This window comes from Carassius carassius, chromosome 8 (genome assembly GCF_963082965.1).
Source record: "Carassius carassius chromosome 8, fCarCar2.1, whole genome shotgun sequence".
Lineage (NCBI taxonomy): Eukaryota > Metazoa > Chordata > Actinopteri > Cypriniformes > Cyprinidae > Carassius > Carassius carassius.
The window spans coordinates 1,668,868-1,692,876 of NC_081762.1; the positions used below are offsets into that span (position 1 = coordinate 1,668,868).

General features: G+C 35.5%; 3 protein-coding genes across 5 annotated transcripts; 1 reads left to right on the forward strand and 2 right to left on the reverse strand.

Moving 5' to 3' along the window:
* The first annotated feature begins 154 nt into the window (after positions 1 to 154).
* LOC132144951 (glutathione S-transferase A-like) lies at positions 155 to 4,396 on the forward strand. The gene is made up of 6 exons (XM_059555557.1): positions 155 to 433; positions 557 to 622; positions 2,291 to 2,396; positions 3,313 to 3,431; positions 3,805 to 3,893; positions 4,040 to 4,396. Exons 1-6 carry the CDS (start codon positions 266 to 268, stop codon positions 4,170 to 4,172), a joined length of 681 nt encoding a protein of 226 aa, XP_059411540.1. The 5' UTR covers positions 155 to 265; the 3' UTR covers positions 4,173 to 4,396.
* Positions 4,397 to 5,847: 1,451 nt separating this feature from the next.
* On the reverse strand, positions 5,848 to 16,092 carry msto1 (misato mitochondrial distribution and morphology regulator 1). Its single transcript, XM_059555156.1, has 14 exons — positions 15,883 to 16,092; positions 14,490 to 14,619; positions 13,324 to 13,393; positions 13,175 to 13,250; positions 13,023 to 13,086; positions 11,860 to 12,025; positions 11,673 to 11,787; positions 10,343 to 10,477; positions 10,111 to 10,263; positions 9,690 to 9,821; positions 8,236 to 8,420; positions 7,553 to 7,657; positions 7,314 to 7,432; positions 5,848 to 6,207 (listed from the first exon to the last, which is right to left on the reverse strand). Exons 1-14 carry the CDS (start codon positions 15,964 to 15,966, stop codon positions 5,951 to 5,953), a joined length of 1,791 nt encoding a protein of 596 aa, XP_059411139.1. The 5' UTR covers positions 15,967 to 16,092; the 3' UTR covers positions 5,848 to 5,950.
* A 1,041-nt stretch (positions 16,093 to 17,133) lies between these two features.
* Positions 17,134 to 22,269, reverse strand: LOC132144947 (glycosylated lysosomal membrane protein-like). 3 transcript variants are annotated; one of them, XR_009434421.1, is made up of 7 exons: positions 22,187 to 22,269; positions 21,520 to 21,792; positions 20,686 to 20,877; positions 20,391 to 20,609; positions 18,939 to 19,204; positions 18,029 to 18,136; positions 17,773 to 17,908 (listed from the first exon to the last, which is right to left on the reverse strand). XR_009434421.1 is itself a non-coding variant. In XM_059555543.1 (6 exons), the coding sequence occupies exons 2-6, from the start codon at positions 21,723 to 21,725 to the stop codon at positions 17,737 to 17,739; spliced, it is 894 nt and encodes a 297-aa protein (XP_059411526.1). In that variant the 5' UTR covers positions 21,726 to 21,792; positions 22,187 to 22,267; the 3' UTR covers positions 17,134 to 17,736. The 3 variants fall into 3 exon arrangements, 2 of the variants coding, with proteins under 2 accessions (XP_059411526.1, XP_059411525.1); XM_059555543.1 differs by lacking the exon at positions 18,029 to 18,136 and having other exon boundaries at positions 17,134 to 17,908; positions 21,681 to 21,792; positions 22,187 to 22,267; XM_059555542.1 differs by lacking the exon at positions 18,029 to 18,136 and having other exon boundaries at positions 17,134 to 17,908; positions 22,187 to 22,267.
* Positions 22,270 to 24,009: the final 1,740 nt, after the last annotated feature.

Below are 24,009 nucleotides of genomic sequence, written 5' to 3' on the forward strand. Positions count from 1 at the left end.
TTTCTTTGCTCAAGCCATTTTTTTTTTGTGATTGTTAATTTTTGTTCAGAATATAATGTAATGTGCTTGCAAAATATAGTTCTCTGTGCTCAAAACGTACAATTACTCGCTCAGGATTGAGGCACAAAAAGAACGCCATAAGGCCCCGCCCCTCAGTGAATGTATGTCAGAGTCAGCGTGACGCAGCAGAATTTGTGGCGTATTGTTCTGCACAGCAGCGCACGTTAACAGTCTTATTTCTCAATTAGACGTGTTACTATCAGTCATGGCGCAGAGTATGATGCTGTACTGGGGCTCTGGTTCTCCGCCGTGCTGGAGAGTCATGATCGCGCTGGAGGAGAAGATGCTCCAGGGATACAATCACAAACTTCTGTCGTTTGACAAGAAAGAGCACAAGTGTGAAGAAGTGAAAGCTCTCAATCCCAGAGCTCAGGTGCGGTCACATGCGTCACAGACCTGTGCCTGATTTCTTATGAGTGCATTGGGTGTTTACTGTGTATGCAGCGACAGCACAGCTGCCAAACTTCTGTTTTAATATTGCACTTTTTATTTGCAGCTTCCAACCTTCAAACATGGAGACATCGTCGTGAACGAGTCGTTTGCCGCGTGTCTGTATCTGGAGGTAAAACACTGAAGGGGCGTGTCTTTAGAATTGATCTCGATTCAGTGTCAATTCAAATGGAAAAACTTATTGAATGCAGTTGACCCTTTTTTTAGCACCATTATAAGCTTGGATTAAATTCAGAATTTGCTTGCATTCATTGTGTGTACTTAGAAGAGTATAATTTTAAAGGGGCTATATGATGCTGCTGAAAAGAACATTATTTGGTGTATTTGGTTTAATGCAATGTGTTTACGCGGTTAAAAAAAAAACACATTATTTTCCACATACTGTACATTATTGTTTCTCCTCTATACCCCGCCTTCTGGAAAGCCTCGATTTTTTTTATCGAGCTCATCGTTCTGAAAAAAGCGAGGTGTGCTCTGATTGGCCAGCTATCCAGTGCGTTGATTGGCTGAAGACCGTCTCCCAGCAGCACGAGACTCGGGCTGTGTTCGAAAGGCATACTTGCTTACTGCATACTGTCCAGTACACAGTGTATACTGCCTGCTAGTTGTTAAAGAATCGTGTGTGAAACAGTATACAGTAAGCAACAAATGTTTCAGAGTAGTGTGTTAAAGTGTTGTCACATACCTCCCTCCCTACACCTATACTGCTGACCACGCTGCATTACTGATGAGACGTCTTATTTCCGATTTTCAAATACTTTCTTGATTTTTTATTGAAAATAAATGCGTTTCTGATCTGATATGTGGTGGGAAATGGAGTAGATTGGAACAAGTTTGGTAAAGAGTGGCCTCGATCTTGTTAAAATCATTCACCACACATTTGACGATCTACGCCAAACTAAGTGCGCCAAAACAGCATTTATCGTTTGAATTTAGTATTAAAACGTACAAAATTTGAAAGCTATTCTGAGTTTACGCCTCACAATCCTGACTTTTTGTTTCCGAAGTGGCATAAAAACTAAATAATTGTGACTTCTAATCTCAAAATTCGGACTTTTCTTCTAATAATTTCAGTTTATATATCGCAATTCTGTTTTTTTCTTAGAACAAAGAGAAAAAAATGCTAAAGATTTGTGACTGAATGCAAATTTCTTGTGGAACCAGTTTTGCGAAAGAACATAAAAGCGTTGAAATATAATTTTAACTACCATCTCATATTTTTCCTTTACTATGTCAATTTAGGGTCTGTGTTATACAGAAATATGATGAAAAATCAGCGATTAATATTCTGTTTTACTGCGTTTGAGTCAGCGGCATCTCGCAGCTATAAAATATATATATTTTTAAAGGCCTTTTTATATCTCAAAATTATTTTTATATCAATTTTTTTTCCCCAACCACACACAGAATTACAAAATTACACAAAGTACAATAAAGTAATTTGCCACTTTATCTCACAGTTCTAATATTTTTCTTGAATCATGAAATATAAACTCTATAAAGTATTGTCTATCAAAGTTACAAATAATCACGGTCTAGTACTAGTTTCCAAAATTTTACTAGATACTATTTTTATTTTCCACTGACTCCGTTCTGAAGTTATCTTTAGAGTTTATATTGCTTGATGTGTGAAGGTTTAGTTCAGTTACACACAGACATTATTTACTTTAAACACCAAGAGAAATATCAAACTGACTCTGAAAACATCTTTATCAAGGAAGAGTAGAAACAATAACAGATTTTTAGACTGATGACTAACGAGTGTGTTTTTGGTTTCTAGAGTGCGTTTAAGTCTCAAGGCACCCGTCTGATCCCAGACGACCCGGCTGAACAAGCGCTCGTCTACCAGCGAGTGTTTGAGACCAACAATCTGCAGCAGAAAATGTGTAAGTGCCCTAAACAGTCAACATACATAAACCCCTAAAAATATGCAAACGTTCAGCTGGAGCTTCTGGTGTCAAAGTAAAGATCAGAATAAGGTCAGTAATATCTCCAGATGAACTCTTTCTGGACTGAAGCAGCTCAGCTTTACTTGATTCTCCATCAATCATGTTTTAGATCTTTTGAGAAGAGCGTTTGTTTCATTATGTAAGTTTGTCACAATAACACTAATAGAAGTAAAAATAACTTCTCCGCTGAATCAAGCCGCTGCGTTTTTCTTCTGAGGTAAGTTCAAGGTAGACTGACTTCATGTAAAAACAGACATTAAAAGCTTTCTTTAGAAAATTCTCTGTGTATCAGGTATTTGCTGATTCGTTTATTTTTGTGGTGTGTTGCAGAAGAATATTAATGGAGACCTAGACGGCAGAAAGTGCACTGTTTGTTTTCTTTATTTTACAAAAGCACAAAGTTTTGTTGATATTGCGATTGCATACAAATGAAAGAACTTTTACAGTTTCAAGAATTGTATCGCTCTTATCTGTACGATAAAAAAACTATGAAACCTTTTAAAGTTCTTTTAGCAGTTATCAGGAAAAATGCAGGTGATCGGTCCAAGTTTTCAGTCAACTTTAAAATAATGAAAGAACTATGAGTTTTTTTTTTGTTGTTGTAAGTTTAATAACTTTTTTTTATTTTATGACAGTATCTGATTTGCTGTTAAAAAGATGTCATTGATTTTTTTTTTGTCACAATCACCGGAATTTCATCATAGAAATAGCATCTGCAGCAAATTGTGTATTTTTGAGTCTCTGGCCAAAACTGAGCTGTTTTTCCTCTAATTCTCACTGTATCAGACTATAAGAGCCATAAAAGCCTGATAGATTAAATATTATAAATGCATATGCACTGTTTTTTGTTCAGATGAGGTGGCTTTCTATGATCATTATGTTCCTGAAGGAGAGAAACATAAATCGGCTCTGAAGAGGAATAAAGAGAGTTTAGTCGCCGAGCTCAAACTGTGGGATGGATACTTGGAGAAGGTTGTGTTTTATTGATATTTATTGCTAATATGAATCATGCATTTATGATGTCAGATTGCTGATCTCACTGTGAATGATTCAGCAGTTATTCTCTTCATCTAAATGTAATGCATTGTTGTAGGCGGCTATTGCAATTAATTGCAACCTAATGTCTTATCAGTAAAATGATTAGCGTTCTGGAGGGTAAACTCGACCTTTGATTAAAAAGTTTTTTTTTTTTATTGTTTTATGAAATGCATCACATTTCAACAGCAGAATGGATAATGCATGCATGTGTTGATTGCAGCAGTTCTTCATTAGTAGAGGAGATGCTGTTACTGTATTTGAGGGCATAATAATGAGCTTCTCTAACGATGAGTGATTTGTTCATCAGATGGGTAAAGGCTCGTACCTCGCTGGTAAGAACTTCACCATGGCTGATGTGGTGTGTTTCCCGGTCATTGCATATTTCCCACGACTTCAGTGAGTCAATCTCTCCAGATATAAAGTGTTTTTCACATGAAAAGTTGAAAGCAGTATCAGGTTTTGAGTGCTCTATGAGGGTAAATGATTGATGCTGTCAGGGAAAGGTTCAGATAAGACGTGTTTAATGTTTGATCTGGTTTCAGCTGTCCTCGAGAGCGTTGTCCCAGACTGATGGAGTACTACGAGATGCTGAAGGACCGTCCCAGTATTAAAGCCAGCTGGCCTCTTCACTGGCTGGAGAAACCTGAGGGCCCAGACACGCTCAAGAACCTGTGAAGAACATCCTGAACACACCAGCAACATAAAACCATCAGTTAGATTTACGCTTAGCTTACTGTATTAAATCACAACCCTGTGTTCAGTCTCATCTACAGTTATCAATCATCTATCTTTAACCCTGCTAGCAGCTTTATTCATCTGTAATGATTAATGTTCATTTTTTTTGTATTGCTTTTGTGGGCTAACAACATTTTTTATCCCGTTCAGTCCAAATAAACAAACTTATTTACCAGCAGTTTAAAATTTTTAGCACTATAATTTTATTTTTGTATAACAAGAAAAATGTCAAAGCATTTTTTATAATTTTACAAAAAGAATTGGAAAGCAAATGCAATCATATGCTTACTGTATTTGATTTCAAAATCATTAAAATTTTATCTTTCAATATCTTGTCAAGTCATTAAGTGAATTGCTAATTAAAAGATTGGCACACAAAAAGTTGCATAATAGTAGGCTTGTTTATGTGTAAATAATCTTTAACCAACACGAAGCACTTCTGTATGATGTTAGAGATTTGAGATCTTTTATTCCTCTTACGGTAACACTTTATGTTATCGTGTCCTTGTTAGATGTATATTATAGTAACAATGAATTCTACATAATTGCATTCAACTTACCCCATGCCAAACCCTCATCCATGTAGTTAATTAATGTGTTACTATTACACTGTAACAAGGACATATTAAAATAAAGTATAACCCTGCTTACAATTCATATATTTCTTATTGTTTGTATGGGAAAAGTCATTATATAAATACAGTGCATTTCCGCGGTTGTTTTGGAGAATGTTGGCTGTCATTGCCATCGACCTCCATTGTTTTTTTCCCTCCATACTATGTTGAAGCATGAGTGAACGATGACAAAATTCAGAATTTTCATTTTCGAATGAACTTTTCCTTTAAGATACTTCGTAAGACGTCAAAGGCTTTGTTATTTCTGACGAGCGTCGTCTATGAAAAAATAAGAAATGAGACTTCAAGAGATGAGAGTAATTCAGTTTGTGAATTCATTTGGTTTTGAATTGTGCGATGAAAAAACAAACTAGTCCCACTTCATTTTAAAGGAGTATATTTCCTTCAGATTAAAGCAAAAAACAAAATGAAACATGTATTTAGTAACTGATGAAGGTCAATGTCCAGTCTAAATAATAACCGTTAACTTTCTTGAAGGGTATAGCAGACCTACAATTCACTAACAATTCAATAAACCAATTTCATATATATATATGATGTGTATATACACTAGTCAACACTTGAAGTGGATCAAAATCCTTCATCAAAGTTGTCTAAAACCTAAAAGGACAACTTGAACTTAATTTGATCCACTTCAAATGCTGACTACTGTCTATATATATATATATATATATATATTTTTTTTTTTTTTTTTGAGATACAATAGCCTTTAAGTGTCTTTTAAAAATTTCTTCTAAAATTAGCATTTTTATCAGGTGATAAATAGGTTATTTTCATTGCCATTAAAACTCCTTTTAGAAGACACTTTCAAATGGCACTTAGAGGCTTTTGCATCTGAACTCTTCATATATATATATATATATATACACACACATTTATGTTTATTTTTAATTGGGAAGCAGGTTCAATGAGGTTTACATGACCAAATGTGAGAAAGACACCACTTCCACCACGTCTCCTGCTCACAGTCTTTCTTCTGAAGGGTGTGTTCAGTAAGCTCCTATCCCATCATTCCCGGAGGCAGCATGCTCTGAGCTCGGAGCCGCGTCGGCAGCAGCGTGAGGAAGAGTCCGCTGGAGTCTCCTAGTCATCATCATCATCGTCCTCGTCAGATGAAGAGCGGCAGAGGTCGAGGCGGTAGCAGTTTGCGAGGCTGCGGAGCTGCTCCATGGACTCGGAGATCTCGGCCGGCTCGGGGCCGTGTGTCAGGAAGCTGGCGGACACTCGACACAGATCCAGCGCAGAACACGCCTTCTGGAGCTCAGACAGCTGGAGACCCACAGCAGGACTGGACTGAAGACACGTCAGCACAGGAAGACCAGCCACCGGCTGACAGGAAGCTGAGAGACACGACCAACACATGAAGAAAACCGCTCACGAGATAAACACAATACTGTTATATCATTGATTATCAGTAAATCAGCCGCCTGTAACAGCAAACAGAAACCACTCGGAAGATTCAAGAGAATAAACAAGTCAAAAAACATCAAACTGTAAGTCGCTTTGGATAAAAGCATCTGCTAAATGACTAAATGAACCCGAAACATATGCATCTACTATTAGTATTACTGGACAATTACTAATCAATTATTTATTAAAAAAAAAAAATAATTAAAATAAATTAATATTCAAAGGCACCTAAAAATCTGAAACTTTGTTTTCAAATCTCTTTATAAATAATACTAATAACTAATATGCATTTAGCAGACGATTACCGTATTTTCAGGACTATAAGTCGCACTTTTTTTCATAGTTTGGCTGGTCCTGTGACTTATAGTCAGGTGCGACTTATTTATCAAAATTAATTTGACATGAACCGAGAGAAATGAACCAAGAGAAAAAAATGACTGTCTCCAGCCGCCAGAGGGCGCTCTATTCTGCTCAGTGCTAGAGCGCCCTCTCACGGCTGGAGACGGTAATGTTTTCTCTTGGATCTTGGTTCTAAATAAATGCGACTTATAGTCCAGTGCGACTTATATATGTTTTTTTCCTTGTCATGACGTATTTTTGGACTGATGCGACTTATACTCAGGTGCGACTTATAGTCCGAAAAATACGGTATATCCAAAGCGACTTACAGTGTATTCAGACTATCAGTTTTTATCTAACACGTGTTCCCTGGGAATCGAACCCACAACCTTGCACTGCTAACACAACGCTCTACCACTGAACCACAGGAACACTAATTATAAAAACGTATAATTATAAAAACTAATAGTAAATAATAAAAGTTGTGATGAAACGGCAGTAGCTACAGATGATTTCTTCTGTATTGTGACATACATCTGAGTGAAATGGATTACTGAAGAAGGAAAGCTAATATAGGGCAGGACTTGTGGCTTGCTGATTGGATGTTGAGATGTGGGCGTCGCTCTCAACATGTGGGTGGGGCTTGCAGTGGAATACTGTGCTCCACAGGAGCTGATGGTTATAGAGCGACACTCACTGTAATCAGCAGCGCTCTGGTTCTGGTTCTGGAGGAAACCCTGTGGACTCAGAGCCGGACTGAAGATCTGTGGGAACGGAGGGGTCACTTTACAGGCACTGGACAGCAGCTGAACCGCCCTGCACACACACAGAGAGAGAGAGAGAGAGAGAGAGAGAGATACGGCATGACGTCTCAGAGCTGAAGATCAGTGCAGTGCTGTAACAGTGTGTGTGTGTGTGTGAGTGAGAGAGACTCACAGTGGTGTTGATGGGTAATGTGATCTGATGTATGTGGTCAGAACATCCTCTCCGGAGCGCTCGTAGTGCAGGGAGCTGGGCGGCTCTGTGCCGGGTAGCAACGAACTAAAACACATAATACTAATATCAGACCAACAATATTCTGCTTTTTTTTCACTTCATGAAATTTTTTTATTTTAAAAGTGGTAATTTTTTGTACTTTGTACTCCTAGTCACTCATTTGTTTTCTATGAATTAATTTTATTTCAGCTTTATTCCAAATAAAAAAAATGTTTCAAATAATTCTAATTAACTATAATAAAAACCCTGGTGGACATCAAAGTAATGCATTATGAAATGAATTGTAATTAATTTAACTGCATTTTAAATTCCAATTCAACTCCTAAATTTTAAGGGTAGGAAACATGTCGCAGAAATAGAATTTTAGGATGCAGAATTTAAATGAAATTCCCAGAAATTAATACAACTACAGTTTTTAAAGAATTGCAAAATTTCAGTTTTCTTAGTGGATGTTGTGAACGATTCCTTCATGTCTGTGTGTGATTCTTTAAATTAATCATTATGTTGCATAATAAATTATGTTTATCAGGTGATAAAACAATAATAAACACACTGCTTTAAGAACGATGCTCTTCAACCAGGAGAATCAGTCAAACTGCAGCTGTAAGAACAGTTGGTCTGACCTGACTAAACTCTGTCCGTCTAAACCTCTGAGAGTCACTGACTGGCCGAAACAGCGCCCGTCTGCGAGCTCGGGACACGCTGATATGGGTCTCCAGGGCAAAACATCAGCGAATGCATCCAGGGCGTCCGGGAGACAGCCGCCGTGCATCATGGGAAATGGGACAGAGCTGTACGCTGAAACAACCTGCAAAACAAGACCCCATGATTTCCATGATGTGGAAAAAACAGACATAGTTAGGGAATTTTATTTCATGAAAATCAAGCAGTCTTTGCTAAAGCCTACCAAAATAAAAGTTCAGTTTAAATTAATTACGAAAGAAATATCACTATAGTTCAGCAGAATTAATTTTTTTCTATTATTTTGTTATTCATGCAGCAAGCCTCCACCTTATTTGACAAACATGCAATGTTTTTTTGTAAATGAATTGTTATATTTTCACTTGTTTACAAGTTTGATGAAAAATTGTATTAAAATTATAACTATAGTTGTGAGAAAATAAAATCAGACGTTATAGGCTATATATTGTAAAAAAAAATAAAAAATTACTAAATTAAATTATTAACACAAATACAAAACACCATCATGGTTAACACACATGAATCTGAAATTGAACAACATTAGACGTAACACACAACCCTAATGAAAACAACAGATAAGAAAAAATAAGAAGAAACGGTTATTAAAAAAAATAAATAATCAAATTTGTAATGTAATGTAGGGAATTCTGAGAATGTCAATTTACGGTTATTCACTGTAAATAATACGGTCTTTTTCACTTCCAAAAAATAAAAATAAAAAATGGTATACTACCATAAAATGACATGTGAAGTCCAATACAGTATATCACCGCATATAGTAGTGGAACTTACCATTTAACAGCGTTTTTAAAGTCTTTTACCGTTAAATTCACCACCATTTTTTACAGTGTTCTTTTTCCACTTCATAAAACAGTATACTACCATAAAATTACATGTGATGTCAAATACAGTTTTTCACTGTATATAGTAGGGGAATTAAGCATTTAAATTATTTTTTACTGTAGCAATTTTACAGTCTTTTACCGTTAAATTCAAGGTCATTTTTTACTGTTTAGGTTTTCCCATTTAAAAAAACAGTATACTGCCGTAAAATAACATGTAATGTCCAATACAGTTTTTCCACTGTATATAGTAGGGGAATTTACTGTTTACCATTTAAAAGTTTTTTTACCATAGCAATTTTACAGTCTTTTACCGTTAAATTCAAGGTAATTTTTTAGTTTTCTTTTCCCCACTTATAAAAACGGTATACTGCTGTGAAATGACATGTAATGTCCAATTCAGTTTTACACTGTATATAGTAGGTGAACTTACTGTTAACCCATTTAAAAATAAAAGGTTTTTACTGTAGCAATTTTACAGTCTTTTACCGTTAATTTCACAGTCATTTTAACAGTGCGGCGGTTACACTGACCTTCCTTCCCGAGACGGCCAGAGCGTCTGAAAGCTGCCACATGGGTGCGCTGTTCTGTCTCAGTCTGTACGAGGCCGTCATACAGTCCAGCGCCAGAGCCAGGACCGAGCTGGAGTGATACCACAGCATCGGCTGAGAGAGACGGACAAACACATCACGAAACAACCACTGAAAACATGCTCAAATACACAGCGCATCAGTGGAGAGAAGGGATGCAACGATACCATTCTCTGAGAACTGATCTTAGCACAGCTTTTAAAATATAATATAATATTTTTGCCTTTTGTGGGACTTAACGATAATACAATAGTATAAACACAATATCGGATTTGGACAGGAAATGCCAGAATATTATCGGTATCAGCTAAGAAAGACAGGAAGGAGCATGAACTAAATCAACAACTATATTAGTTGTATTTACGTCACAGTTGAGCAGCGGGAAGGCTGTGGGTGGAGGCGGGCGTCTCATTAACCCGCCTCTCAGGGTCAAAGGGCAGAAGAACGAGCTGTGATTGGCCATCTGGAGTGTTCCTAGCGCACAGTTCATCATGTGGTACAAGTCCTTTATAGAGCTCTGTCAACAGAAGACAACACTGATTTAGCCACAGATGAAGTGATAGTGAATGAAAGCAGGAACGCTCGAGTGATCTTACCGTTTCTGGGTGATTGACAGGTGCCACGCCCCAGGTGAGGAGGCCACGCCCTCCGTAAGAGTCCTGCAACAGCTCCGTGACCTTTGACCCCAGGCCTGAGAAACCATCAGCCAGATCACACAACACCTGAAAACCCTGAGCAGGAGAGAACAGAGGCACGCTTTACATTTGAATGTATGCTCACATAAAAGATTATTATATATAATAGAGTATAATACATACCATACATAAATAAATGTCTTATTTCATTAAAACTTTTGCACTTCGCAAAAAAATATGCATTTGCTCGCAAAACTATGGAAACTTATTTCTGATACATCAGAATTAAGAAAGCTTTGTCAAGTCCGAATTATGAGATGAAAAGCTGAAATTGTGACTTTAATGCTGTTATCATGAAATAAAATGTCTTGATATAGACACAAATCCAAATTATGGCATGAATAGTCAAATTTATAATATACCAAATCTATATTATGACATGCCAATTTGAAATGATAATATAAAAACTCATAATTATGACATAATTAAAATTATGAAATAAAACATCAAAACTATAATATAAAAAGTCAAAATTGACATTGTGGAAATTTTGAAAAAAAGGTCAAAATTAAAACATTTTAATATAAAAAGTTGCAATTATGACACAGAAGGTCAAAATTATGATATACCAAATTAAAATTGATATAAAAGTTTAGATTTTGATAAAGCAAGTCAAAATCATGACATAAATATTGAAATCATTAAATGAAATGTTGAAATCAAGTTGCAACTGACATAAAAAGTCCAACCTATGTATTAAAAAGTCACATTTATGACAGTCAAATTGAAATTGAAAAGAAAATTTTAATAAAAATTAAAAATTGAATAAAAAGTCAAAATGATGACATATGTCTAAATTACGACACAAAACACTGAAATTAAATAAAATGTTGAAATATGACATCAAGATTGTGACAGTCAACATAATGACATTAAACAAAAAAACTAAATTTACATAAAAAGTCCTAAGAAAAAACATTCTATTAATTTGGAAATCTTTGGCGTTCCCCGAGAAACTTTGTTTGCTAGAAAACCTTTGCATTCCTCGGTGAATCAATGCATTCGCTCACAAAAACACTCTGTGTTCGCTTAAAAAAAGTGATGCATTCAGAACTTCCTCCATCTGAAAACTGACGCAAAGCACTGAAATAACACGAACAGTTTTCCTTTCCACCTCATTCGTTTTCTCCATTTCAAAAGAGAACGTTTGTCCCAAATGCAACTAAAACAGGCTTAGAAACCTACAGGACCGGGACCATCCCTGAGATTGTGTTTGAGATCCGTGGTTTACCTGCAGATAGTCGCACTCCTCCACGAAGAAATGCAGCCGGTCCTCCAGATCCTCCAGCACTGAGCCCCGTAAGAGCGCCTCGCCCTGCCCGAACGCCTCCAGACGCTCCGACTCGCTGCACACACACAACACATGCTCAGAACAGCCTGCGAGTACTCGACTGTGACCCAGGGCTTGTATTACTCACCCGTCGTGGTTGTACTGGTTGATGATGGACACGGTGCGCGGATGAAGGTGGATCCTCAGGAAGTCTGACCACACCCTCACACTCCCCTCCAGCCAATAGGATCTCTGGATCCGCTCCAGTCTGTTGTTCACCGTCTCCATGGCAACACCCGCTCCCGCGTTGCTCACTTTAAGAGTTACAACACACACGCACAATATTTCATGCTACAGTTAGGGTAATGTAGAATAAACATAATACAGAATCAATATAATACAGAATAATCGTAAAACATGCAAATGTTTCAATGACATTTTCATTATTTAAAAAAGTTAACATTTCTGAATCAGGCGGGATAGTAACTGAGAAAATGAAATGCAAGATGAAAGATAATTTTGGGGTTAGATGGTTAAAAAATTTAATTGAAATTGTTGATGTCAAGAATAGAATGTGGTTTCAGAAATGGAGCAAGTTATTAATGAAACTTTATTATATCACTTTATAATATTTAATTTAATGAATTTAATTAAGACGACAAACTGTGCTTTTCTTTAGAAAAATAAAGTGCATTGATGAATTGTTCAATTCTTTGTTATTTTAATATAATTCTAATATTTGCATAGTATTTTACATTTTTATTTTAGTAGCCTATATTATCCTAATATTTAATAATACTAATAACCTAACAGACAAAGAGATTACGTAACCTAATAATTCTAGTAAATTCTATTAAAAATGTATTATATTTAGTTTAGTTGTATTAGAGTTTATTTTGATATTTTCTGGTTTCACTACAATTCAAGTTTTAGTAATTTTGTTGTGTATTTTTGTCATTTGTCATTACAGGTCTATAATTTATTTTATTTTTTTTAGTTTATTTAGTTATTTTAGTACTTCAAGATAAACAAAAACAATTCGGAAATGCTGTTTTAGTAACTACCTGAATTAAAATATTAAATTTGCATATATTTTATTTCAATTATTGTTCAATTTGTTTCACGTAACCATATTTTCATTATAGTTTTAGCTGTAAATCAAGATCAACGGATCGATTCCCAGGGAATGCATGAACTGATAACAACACGCAAGTCATTTGAGAAAAATGCATCAGCTAAACACTTAAAAATGTGAATGATCCCAATGAATTGAGACGTTAATCAGGGTAATACAAGGTCTTTCAGTCGTACCGGAGCAGTGAGCCACAGCAGAGGAAGAACAGAAGATGTCTGGCTCTGCTAGTAAACCTCCCGTCTAGACACACAAACACAGAAAGACAGACAGACAGTCTTCAGACGCGTGCGTCCCTCTCTCAGATCCTCATTATCACAGTCACACTCACGTCCAGACTGTCCAGCTCTTGTAGGAAGGCGTTCTTGGTGGGAGGGCTTTCTTTATGGGTCATAACCTGTCCTTTCCTAAGAGCAGAGAACAAACTGAAACACAGCAGAGATGCAGAGAAACCTGAACAGATCAGGATCAGGTTCATACCACGTAAAGTTGCTGTTTTCCTTCTCTGTGCCATACAGACTGCCTTCCTTCCTCAGCGTCTGAAGACTTCCTGAGGATATCAACACATTATACACACATCAACAACACGATATCACACTCAGAAACCTGCAATCATTAGATCTGAGTGCCACAGTCTGTCATTAATGCTAGAGAGAGATCAGGACTCGTTTATAAAGATGTGTGACAGTAAACTGTCCATATAAACAAAAACATTTCTAAACAATGCTCTGTTTATGGATTGCATTTCATCTTAAATTCAAGTGCAGCAATTCCAAGCATGCATCGAAAAATGCAATGACATAATTAAGCAATTAATTTTAGTAATTTAATCACAAAGCGGTTTAAATGTTTGTGCCAAGGATTTTATTATTGAAAACTAAAAATAAAGCCCAAAACATTAGTTGCTTGAAATAGAATAAATGTTTATTGAAATAAAATGAAATATAAAAATCTGATTCTTTTAGTTTTGACTTCAGGTACTAAAATAGCAACAAAACTGATATTTAAATATATAGAGACATATTTAAATTAAATATTACAAATAAAAATGATATAATTACTATAGCTTTATCTTAAATTACAATGAAAACAGATAATATAATAATAAAACTATTTTAAAATATTACTAAAACAAACATAATATAAAACTATATTTCTATTTTAATTCTATTCTTTTTAATAAATCTTGCCCCTTTTAGACTTGCATTATATTCATTTACTAACTGCTTTTTATCTTTAAAAAACCTCTTTAATCTTTTTTTATTCTATCGATTTGTTTTGTTTATTATATAATTAACAGAAAGCACAAAAAAGGCCTCGAACACTAGCTTGCTCTATTTTTTTTCTATTCCATGTTTTCTTTTTATTTATTATATAATGTAATAAAAACATCACTGATTTGTGCATATCATTAGATTATTTAATTCATATTGTGAATGCCTATTTGTCTTTGCATTTTTATAAACAATGTTGGATTCATTTATTTACTTGACATAAGCTCAAAAGCATTTGTATGCGTGTGCTTCTGGATATTTCCACATCTGTTTCTGCCGTTATATACTGAGATTTCCCCTGAGTCTGATGTAGGATGAAACCCGTGGGATCCAGGCTCATGTGTGTGTGTGTGTGTGTGTGTTGTGATTCACCTTTGAGGTCCATGGCGATGAGTCGAGGTGTGTATGTGACGTGTCCACCGAGAGTAAGACCCTCTCTGAACAACATGTCGCTCTGCAGCTCTCCGAGCGGCGCATCGCAGTCATAAACCAGCGCCGCATCCTACACACACACACACACACACACACACACACACACACACACTGATCAGACCAGGCGCCTACAACACACTCATTAAATCACCGCACTTATATACTCACAAATCTACAAGACACATCAATGCACTCCATGTTACATGATAGTAACATCATGAGAGTGTGCAAAAACATGATCATAATTACTCAGTTTTATTATTACAGACACTCTTCCTAGCTAACAAACATAAGTTCTGGTAACTTCCTATTTTTTAAGGTTTTAGATGTTTGTGTTATGCAAAAGTAAGATGAAGTCGAATGCATGTATGTATGTATGAGAAAAATATGTTATGTTTATATTAAATATATTTATATATGATATAATTTATATGAATAGAAATATCTACACGTAAATATTTTCAAAAAATGTACTGTATGGGTGTGTATTACATATATACAGTACAGACACACACACACACACACACATATATATATATATATATATATATATATATATATATATAAACAAAAACGTTTATTTTGGATGCGATTAATCATTTGACAGCACTCATAAAAACTATATTGACATATTTAGATTAAATTAATTATAAAAATTATACAGACCCCCCCCCCCCCCCCCAACATAAACCCACACAAAATTACTAAAAATGCAAGCTAAAATTTAAATACAAACAAATTTAAAACATTACTAAAAACTTTATTAACAATCAATATCAACAAATCTTATACCAATATAACAGATTTTTTCCCATATCATCATATTAATCAAATGTGTGTTTATTTAACTGTACATGTTTATAAAATATATTGGCTTTTAATCACTAATGTTGAAGATTAATTTAATAACTGTTATTGGGAAGATTCCATTCGTTATTTTGCGAATATATTTGGAATGTTACTTGAACGTTCTGAAACAATTGCAACATTTAAAAGATACATTTGACGAACGTCCAACTCGATGAGAAATGTTTAATGAACGCTGTATAAATAACATGTTGAGAAAATTATTAAAGATCAGATAACTGAACTGAAGTTGGTTTCGCGCCAGTGATTTTTAATGCTAATGTACCATAGTTTTACTGTAGAATCTATTGTAACTTTTCTAACAAACAAACAGACAGACAGACATACAGACAGACAGATAATCTTCTTTATGGAAGCTATATGTATCTGACAGCTCGTTTATCACTGATCCACTGATTTGATAAATTGATTCGTCACGCATGTAGCAGTAAATAAACCGAATACATTCGCTATTAATCAAACTCACCTGTAAATTCCACCAGTGCGTCCCGATAAAGTTGGAATAATGCCCCAGCTGGAGTGTAATAATCTCCCTACACGTGCCGCTCATGATGCCCTTCAGAGATTAAAACATTTTAAGTATCAGTTCAGTCAAAATGAGCAAGATATTTCTCATGATGCGTCCTGAAAACACACAGCGGCGACACAGACGAACTTCCGCTTGTGTGCGCGCGTCCCTCTGGCAATCCCGCACTCTGATTGGCTGTCACGGCGCAATGAGCGTTGTGATTGGCGGAGGGAGCTGTCACTCGGCGGAGAGTTTGTTCGGTTTCACCGCGCCTGTCCGGCGCACATGTGCAGCGCTAATAAACGAGAGTTTCAGAATAGCTGTCATGTTGTGAAAACTTTAAAAATATATTTCCTGTATCTTGAAAAACAATTAATTATATCCTAGTTTCGTTTCATATCAGCTGAACAGTATACACGCTAATACAGATAGTACAAGTGCGTGATCTGCGCTAGTTCTGTACAGGCGGAATTAATCTTTTTATTTTTTAGTGCAGCAAATTGTCATTTTTATCAGCTAACGTCTGACATTTGAAAACTGATTTTTATATTTTATACATTTATTTAATCTTCTCAATTGTGTCAGAAACTACAGAGTTTTACTTTAATTCTCAGATTCAGGTGGTTATTTTACACAAAATATTTTAAATAATATATAGCGTACTTTATTCTACATTAATAGATATTTTACATATGTTAAGTTTAAGGATTTTTATATAAATAATTATTTTCAAAACTATGCAGAATACTTTGTGTTTAAAAAGCAATAAAAGGCAAATATCAGCCTGTTTGTGTGTATTAGTGTAAACGATTGCATTTAATCGTATCCACAATAAAAGTTTTTGTTTATATAATACATATGTGTCGTAAATTTATATATATTTTAATATATTAATTATATTAAGTATATTCATGTAAATATTTTTCAAATATACTGTGTGTATACATTCACATATTATGCAAACAAAAACTTTTATTTTGGATGCAATCAATGGTGATTAATTGTTGGACACACACACACAAACTTAATAACACACACATTTAACAGTAGGTAGGCCTAATAATAATTTATAAACTATATAAAACTGATTTATGTCATATTCCTCATTTACTCATTTTTTATATAATACAGTCTTTTGTCTAGAGTCTGTTTCCACTTGGATATAATGTTTTTTGTGTGTTTATAAATAAATGATGCAAAAGACATCAGTCCACAAAGTGTTGAACACATTTATATAGTGAAAATAATCTATATTTACATTTTGATAAGTCACGAAAGGCAACAGAAACAACAACAAAAGGAGGATTTCTTCATGGTGCAAATTAACGTTTATAAAACGCCTTCACCATGAACTCTCCCGTGAATCACAGTTCTGTAAAAACATCACAACTAAACAAACTGAACCCAGCGAGAACAGTGCAGTTTCCATTAAATATGGAAGCATTTGCATAGATTTCAGAATTAAAGAGAAAACAATGTTTTAAATCTTTAAAATATGTGCAGCTGTCATCAATCTGGTCAATTAAATCGATTTTACAAGCAGGATTTTGGCACAAACAAACATCAAGTATACAAAATGATGGCATAAAAACAAAACAATCAAATAATATCTCCATTGCACTTTTAGTTTTGATCTGCGATCGATTGATCAGAATGAGATTCAAGTATAAAGGTGTAAAAAATCAGTATGTAACATTTAAATCAAAACTTCAAATTTATACAGTTATATTGAAATCCCTTATCCACTCGTCAGTAACCTCATCACTGATTGGCAGGTGTGTGCATTGGGGGCGGGGCTTGTAGAGTAAGGTCTCAGTTGATTGGCTCATAGCCTGACGAGTGTGACATCCTCTTGCGGATCCGAACAAACACTCCACCCACAATAATGATGGCCAGAGGAGTACCAAGTCCGACGGTGATGATGATGATGATTAATGCGGAGAACGAATCGGCCGGAGGCTCACCCAAGCCCACTAACACAGTCCTGAGAGCAAAGCGATTCACACAAACATTACTCGAAAAGACCAAACACACACTCAGAGTTCATTTAAAACGCTCTAAAGCAGTAGGCTGTGTGTTTATAGGTGTAGGTAGAGTACATTACAATTTCCACAGTGTCAATGTTCAGAGTCTCTTTTATTTTTTATGCTTTCTGAACATTCTGACTCAACCAATCAATAGAGTTTGGGGGCGGGGCTATCTGTTTGATTGACTGATGACAGAAGAAGGGTGCATAGGAAGAAAAAAAGATTAAAAACATTTATTTAATAGCCTACATATCTTCAAATAAAAATATGCAAGAATAATTTAAATATTTTAAATGTATAAAAAAAAATAATAACCAAACTTTTTTAATATTCAAAATTTTTTACAGATACTAATATGCAAATATAGAAAAAATACAATCTAATATTCATTTAAAATGTAGAGCATGTAAAATATAATTTTCTTTAGAAAATATTCACATAATATTACAAATATTATAAATATTTTATTATGTTTTATGAAAATTCTTGGTTGAAGCTAAACAATTATTTTTATTATATTTTGCCATTTTCTTTCATCATTGCATAGGGGCTTTTTATTGTTTTGTCTTGCTTTTCAAAGACAAAAATCTATAACCAAACAACAATTTAAAAATATTTACTTAATACTAAATGTTTTTAACATTTTAGCACACACTATACAAACATTGCACAATTTAACTTAAAATTAATAAGCCAGTAAAATAATATTTTATGGCCATTTCTGAGACCCCTTCTTGAATCAGGCATGTATTTTTACTGTACAAATAAATGCAGGTTTGCTGAGCAGAAGACACTTCTCTAAAACATAACAAAATATCACAGATCCTAATTTGAACACGGTGTGAATGTTATAATAAATGTATTAACAGAGCTGTTGTAATTATCATTATTACTGTATTTTTTATTTTGCAGAACAACAGTAAAATTACAAATCTTGTTTATTTTTTTAGCATTTTAATGCATCAGTGCTGTGGCAGTGTGGCTCACCAGGTGATGTATTTGGAGTTGCTGTAAAACACGGGGTCTTTAGCGATGCCGAAGCTGATGTTCAGGCCGTGTGTGTGAGGATGGTCTGTGAAATAGGCCTGGACCAGACCGGACCGAGGGATGTGGTTCACAGACACCAGCTGGGAGTGTTTGCATGGTGTGGCGTCCTCAAACACCGGCCGAGGTTTACGATACGCCACGGGTTTCCACTGATTATAACCCACAACACCGCTGCTGTTCACCAGAGATGACACCCACTGAGACACCTGACAGACAAACACTCGATTACAACACTCACAGCAATCAACTCAACACAGTGTATTCCAGATTTCACATTTATGCTCATGCATTTACACTTTTATCCAAAGCAATAAAGCAACAAGCCCCAAGAAGCCACAGTATTCTTCCACCAAACAATGTAGCTCCTCAGAAACAGTTGTGGTTCCAACAAAGTGGTTGCCGAGCAACACACAGAAGTAAACAAAGGTGTGTGTTACTTTGTAGAGTCATTCACAACAGCTTTGAACACAGCTCAACCAATCAGAATCAAGCATCGGAACTCTCCGCTTTATAATGTTGTTTTAACAATAGCTAAACATTTTGGTAACATTTAAAGCCTTTATGTATACTGCATTATAAAGGTATTTATAATGAACACTAATCTTACCATTAAAAAAAATAAAAATAATGAAAGGTTAAAAAATATATAACAATAATGCATTATAATTTTTTTTGGGTGTTGGTCATGTTTTAATGCATTATATATTTTTTAAAGGTTTAATGATGGATAGATTATAATATTATAATGTTTTATGCAATTTCTCATGAGATCATTGTAAGACGCTCTACAAAGCATAATAACTGCATTCAGACTACTTTCATACAGAAATACTTTAAGTAAAGTTTAACCAGCATTTTTATTATTTTACAAGTTTGAAATCGGATGATTGACCTTGTTCAGATCAATGCTGGACTTATTAAAGCCTCATATGTGAATGTGTTTTATGTACGTTTGTAATATAAAACAAAAAACAAAAAAAATAGTTTTTTTTTGCGTTCAAATCATGCTATACTCATCATGGGAGTACTACTAGTGCAACCAAAGTTCAGATTTTTGCGCATTACACACGTTATACGGGTCAAAACGACCATGATGCTCAATTTGTGATGCGTCATTCATGCAAATCGTGTCACAGATGTTTATTTGCATCTTTGCATTGACTTAACATGTAAATCACTCACGCGTAATGCTTCATTCAATATTGTCTGAGATAAAACTATTTGAAAATCTGGAATCTGAGGATGCCAAAAAATCTAAACATTGAGAAAATCATCTTTAAAGTTGTTCAAATTAATTCTAAGCAATGCATACTGTAGAGTATCATTTATCAAACCGAATCGTGACATTAGTGTTTTGTTACACCGCTAATATCTATGTTTGCTAGTTTTCACCTTAAAGATGGAGGGTGTGTACTCATCGTCTATAGAGCTGTGGACGTCCACTCGTCCCTCGAACCCTGATTCTCCGACAGACTGAAACTCAAGAGCGAATCTGGAGTCGTTTCCTCGCGGCGTGACGTCGTCCAGCCACACGCGCAGCTGCGAGGAGTTCGCGTTGTGACGGAGACTCGGCCAGACTTCATCACGACCCTCCGACTCAAACGCTGAGAACTGAGGACAGAAATCACACACTTACTGTACATTACATGTTTTAATGTAATAAGTCAGCTCCTGTAGTTCTGCTGACCTGCAGACAGAGGGAGCCGTTGACGAAGCTCTCTGTTTTCTCTCGACCACACAGCGTTACTGTCACATCCGTCTGGTTAACACTGACGTTCAGCGACCAGAGGAAGTTCTGCGGCTCGTAAGGAGGGTAAAAGCTGGACTCTGCTGTCTGCTGGGGGTCCGCGGTGTTATTGACATCATCATACTCCCACACCTGACAAACACACACAGCAGAGATCATGCTCTCATTACAAACCGTCTTCTTTCTGTCTGTAAAGGCATATTTATGAATCAGATAAACAAGATTAAGCTTTTGAAAATCTGGAATCTAAGTCAGCAAAAAAATAATCAAAATATTGAGAAAATCATCTTTAAAGTTGTTCAAATGAAGTTCTTAACGATGCATATTACTAATTAAAAATTAAGTTTGGATATATTTACTGTAGGAAATTTACAAAATATCTTAATGGAACATGATCTTTACTTAATATCCTAATGATTTTTAGCATAAAATAAAAATGTATAATTTTGACCCATACGATGTATTTTTGGCTATTGCTACAAATATACCCCAGATACTTTAGACTGCTTCTGTGCTCCAGTAGTGTGTTAACACTGAATAAATATATAGAAATTAATAGTGCATTTAAAATATCCGGATGATGCACTTATATAAAATGTTGGACACTTGATGCACTCAACTGTCGCAGCTTTAATTATGTCACGAAGGGGGCGGGGCTATCAGACTCTGACAAAATAACTATTAAATTCATACACTACATGGCTGAGCACATAGTGCATAAGTACACAGTACACAGTGTATAGTGTGTGATTTGGGACACAGTTTCACACTCACTCTGGTGAACACTAGTGCGCTGCTGTACTGCACGCTGCTCTGCGGCTCCACCTTCAGGCTGCCCACTGAACTGCTGTTGATAAACTCAGGCCAGTTCACCTTCACTGCTGACCGAGTGCTGTTCGTGTGCACCATCAGCAGCGCAGGAGCTCCAGCGTTACACAGCAAGAAGTGCAGCGTGTCATTGAGTCCCAGCCCTCGCACATGAACCAGACCCACTCCAGGAGGAAGAACTGACGGAGGAGACAGACCGGGATTCAGCTCCACAGACACCTGACACCACGAGAGAGATGACCACAGACCAGTCTTTAGAGTGTAATCTGAGTTACAGAGAGACGACCAGAGACAAGCCTTTAGAGCATAAACTCACAACAGTTTATCACATTTCGATTAAAGTTTATTTATTGCTTGTCAGCTGTAAAGAGCGAAGTGAATCAGTTTGACTGAATCACTCATATGAATCAGTTCAAATGAATGACTCATCATCATAAGTCATCAATATATGTTATTTTAAGATATAATGAGTGTAGAATACCAGAATTATAAAATGTGATGCAGGTTATGGGTTTTGAAACATCAGTACACATAAATAATTACTCTAAAATGTATATACAACACAGGTTAATGTCACTAATTATATTGAAACATTATCTAGTTCTGTTCAAACCTTTCAAACACACAAAGAGGAACCTGATGACCAGCAGCACAGACACAAATCAACCTAAATGTACACTGGGAGTAAAACAGTGATTTAGACACAATAATATAGTAATGTTTTGGTTGTTTTAGATATGTACCATGGTAAATATTTATGGCTATCAAACTGTAGTTGTTGGATTAGAACTAATGATACTTATTGTTAGGTATGAGCCTCAATATATACAGGAAATGTGAACATGGTACATGTATTATTATTTTAAGACTAATAACAACAAATGAACACACTGTCCAAAGACGTGATCAAACAACGAAGCGTGAAAGTATTCTTCTGTGATGAATTTTATGATATTCCATGATGTAGGTATTTGTATTTTTGTATTACACCGGAATGAAGTTAGTTTCATTGTTTTGTTTCTTAATGCTACATTCTTACCTTGCGTCAAATTTATCTGTTGCCATGTTTTAAACTATGAACACAAACGCGGAACGAAGAAGTGACATTTCCACCGCAGTGCTGCTTCACATCAGTCATGTGACCCCCTGCAGCGGCCGTCGCGTGACGTCATCGAGCGGAACTCATCTGTTCATTCATTCTCGCGGAGTCCTGTAGTACATCTGCTTTATTTCACCGTGTGCTGCAGCACAAGTTCTAGGGTAACTTATGGACAATATGATAACGGTCTCATAAATTATAGGTTGATAAATTAACAAAAGCAGAAATAAATAAATAAATAAATAAAGCATTTTAAATGTATCCCACTCTTCCACAAAGAGGAATATTGGAAAAATACAGTTCAAGTCACAGTACAGTTTATGGTAAAATAGCGAATAGCATCAGTAGCCGCCTAAGCAGTGAACTGGTTTCAGACACTTTATCGATAACCGTGTCGTTGCTTTTAGACATGTGGATTTCCTTCTCTGTGCACATTAACATGAAAGCCTCCAATTTGTCCTGACTCAATGAGCTTCGTAGACAGCAGATCAAGCTTGAGTTTTGTGCAAGTTACTTCCAAACTGTAATACATTATAGATTACTTGTTACTGTCATTTAAAAGTAATTCCTTCCTTTACAATATTACTGTCTCAGCACTGTAATGCGTTACATAACTCCTGTATTACTTTTGAGTTACTTTCACCAAAATAACTACAGAAATAGAACTTAACATTGTAAAATGTCAAAATGTACTGCAGAGCATTTTACCTCCAGTAGAGGAGTATATGAAGCATAATGACTGTGGGCTATACAGACTACTAACAATATTGCTTATAATTAGCAAAGTGAAGGCTTTGTTAAGACAATGCTAGAAAGGATGACAGCAGAATCACAAACGATCCTCGGACCTCGAGCACAGAGGATGAGATCACTGTGTCATGACTGTATCCTCGCGCTCTCCTGTAAACCCCGCCCTAAACACGCCTTCACTGGACTACGTCACACAATACAGAGTTACATCGGCGAGAGAGAGATGAATTTAATCGTCGTTTAATCTTTTTTTCCAAACGTGTACAACATACACACGCAGCTATTGACTGACCACAAATAGGAAATGTAACTTATTTGCTGCATCTTTGATTTGTTAATGTCTTTTTGTTCTTTATTCTTTCCTTTGAACAATTAAATTTTGGGATAAAAGTGTGTTGCAACGCAAGCGTAGAATAGTAATATATTACTGAACATTCAGTAATACCTTACACTACTGCATTATAGTAAAAAGTAATATGTTACTGTAATGCATCACTTTTGTACTGCGTTACTCTCAACATTGGTTATCAATATTAAATTGAATGATATTTGCAAAGTCTATGAATCGCCATGTATTGGGTGATACA

Coding starts and splice junctions, on each gene's coding strand:
- LOC132144951 (XM_059555557.1), top strand. CDS start 266: ATGGCGCAGAGTATGATGCTGTACTGGGGCTCTGGTTCTCCGCCGTGC. Junction 623..2,290: donor CCGCGTGTCTGTATCTGGAG/GTAAAACACTGA, acceptor TTTGGTTTCTAG/AGTGCGTTTAAGTCTCAAGG. Junction 2,397..3,312: donor CAATCTGCAGCAGAAAATGT/GTAAGTGCCCTA, acceptor TTTTTTGTTCAG/ATGAGGTGGCTTTCTATGAT.
- msto1 (XM_059555156.1), bottom strand. CDS start 15,966: ATGAGCGGCACGTGTAGGGAGATTATTACACTCCAGCTGGGGCATTAT. Junction 14,620..15,882: donor CGCACTGGTGGAATTTACAG/GTGAGTTTGATT, acceptor GTGTGTGTGTAG/GATGCGGCGCTGGTTTATGA. Junction 8,421..9,689: donor TGGCCGTCTCGGGAAGGAAG/GTCAGTGTAACC, acceptor CTTGTTTTGCAG/GTTGTTTCAGCGTACAGCTC.
- LOC132144947 (XM_059555542.1), bottom strand. CDS start 21,654: ATGGTGCACACGAACAGCACTCGGTCAGCAGTGAAGGTGAACTGGCCT. Junction 20,878..21,519: donor GCGCACTAGTGTTCACCAGA/GTGAGTGTGAAA, acceptor TGTGTTTGTCAG/GTGTGGGAGTATGATGATGT. Junction 20,610..20,685: donor ACGGCTCCCTCTGTCTGCAG/GTCAGCAGAACT, acceptor TTCTGTCCTCAG/TTCTCAGCGTTTGAGTCGGA.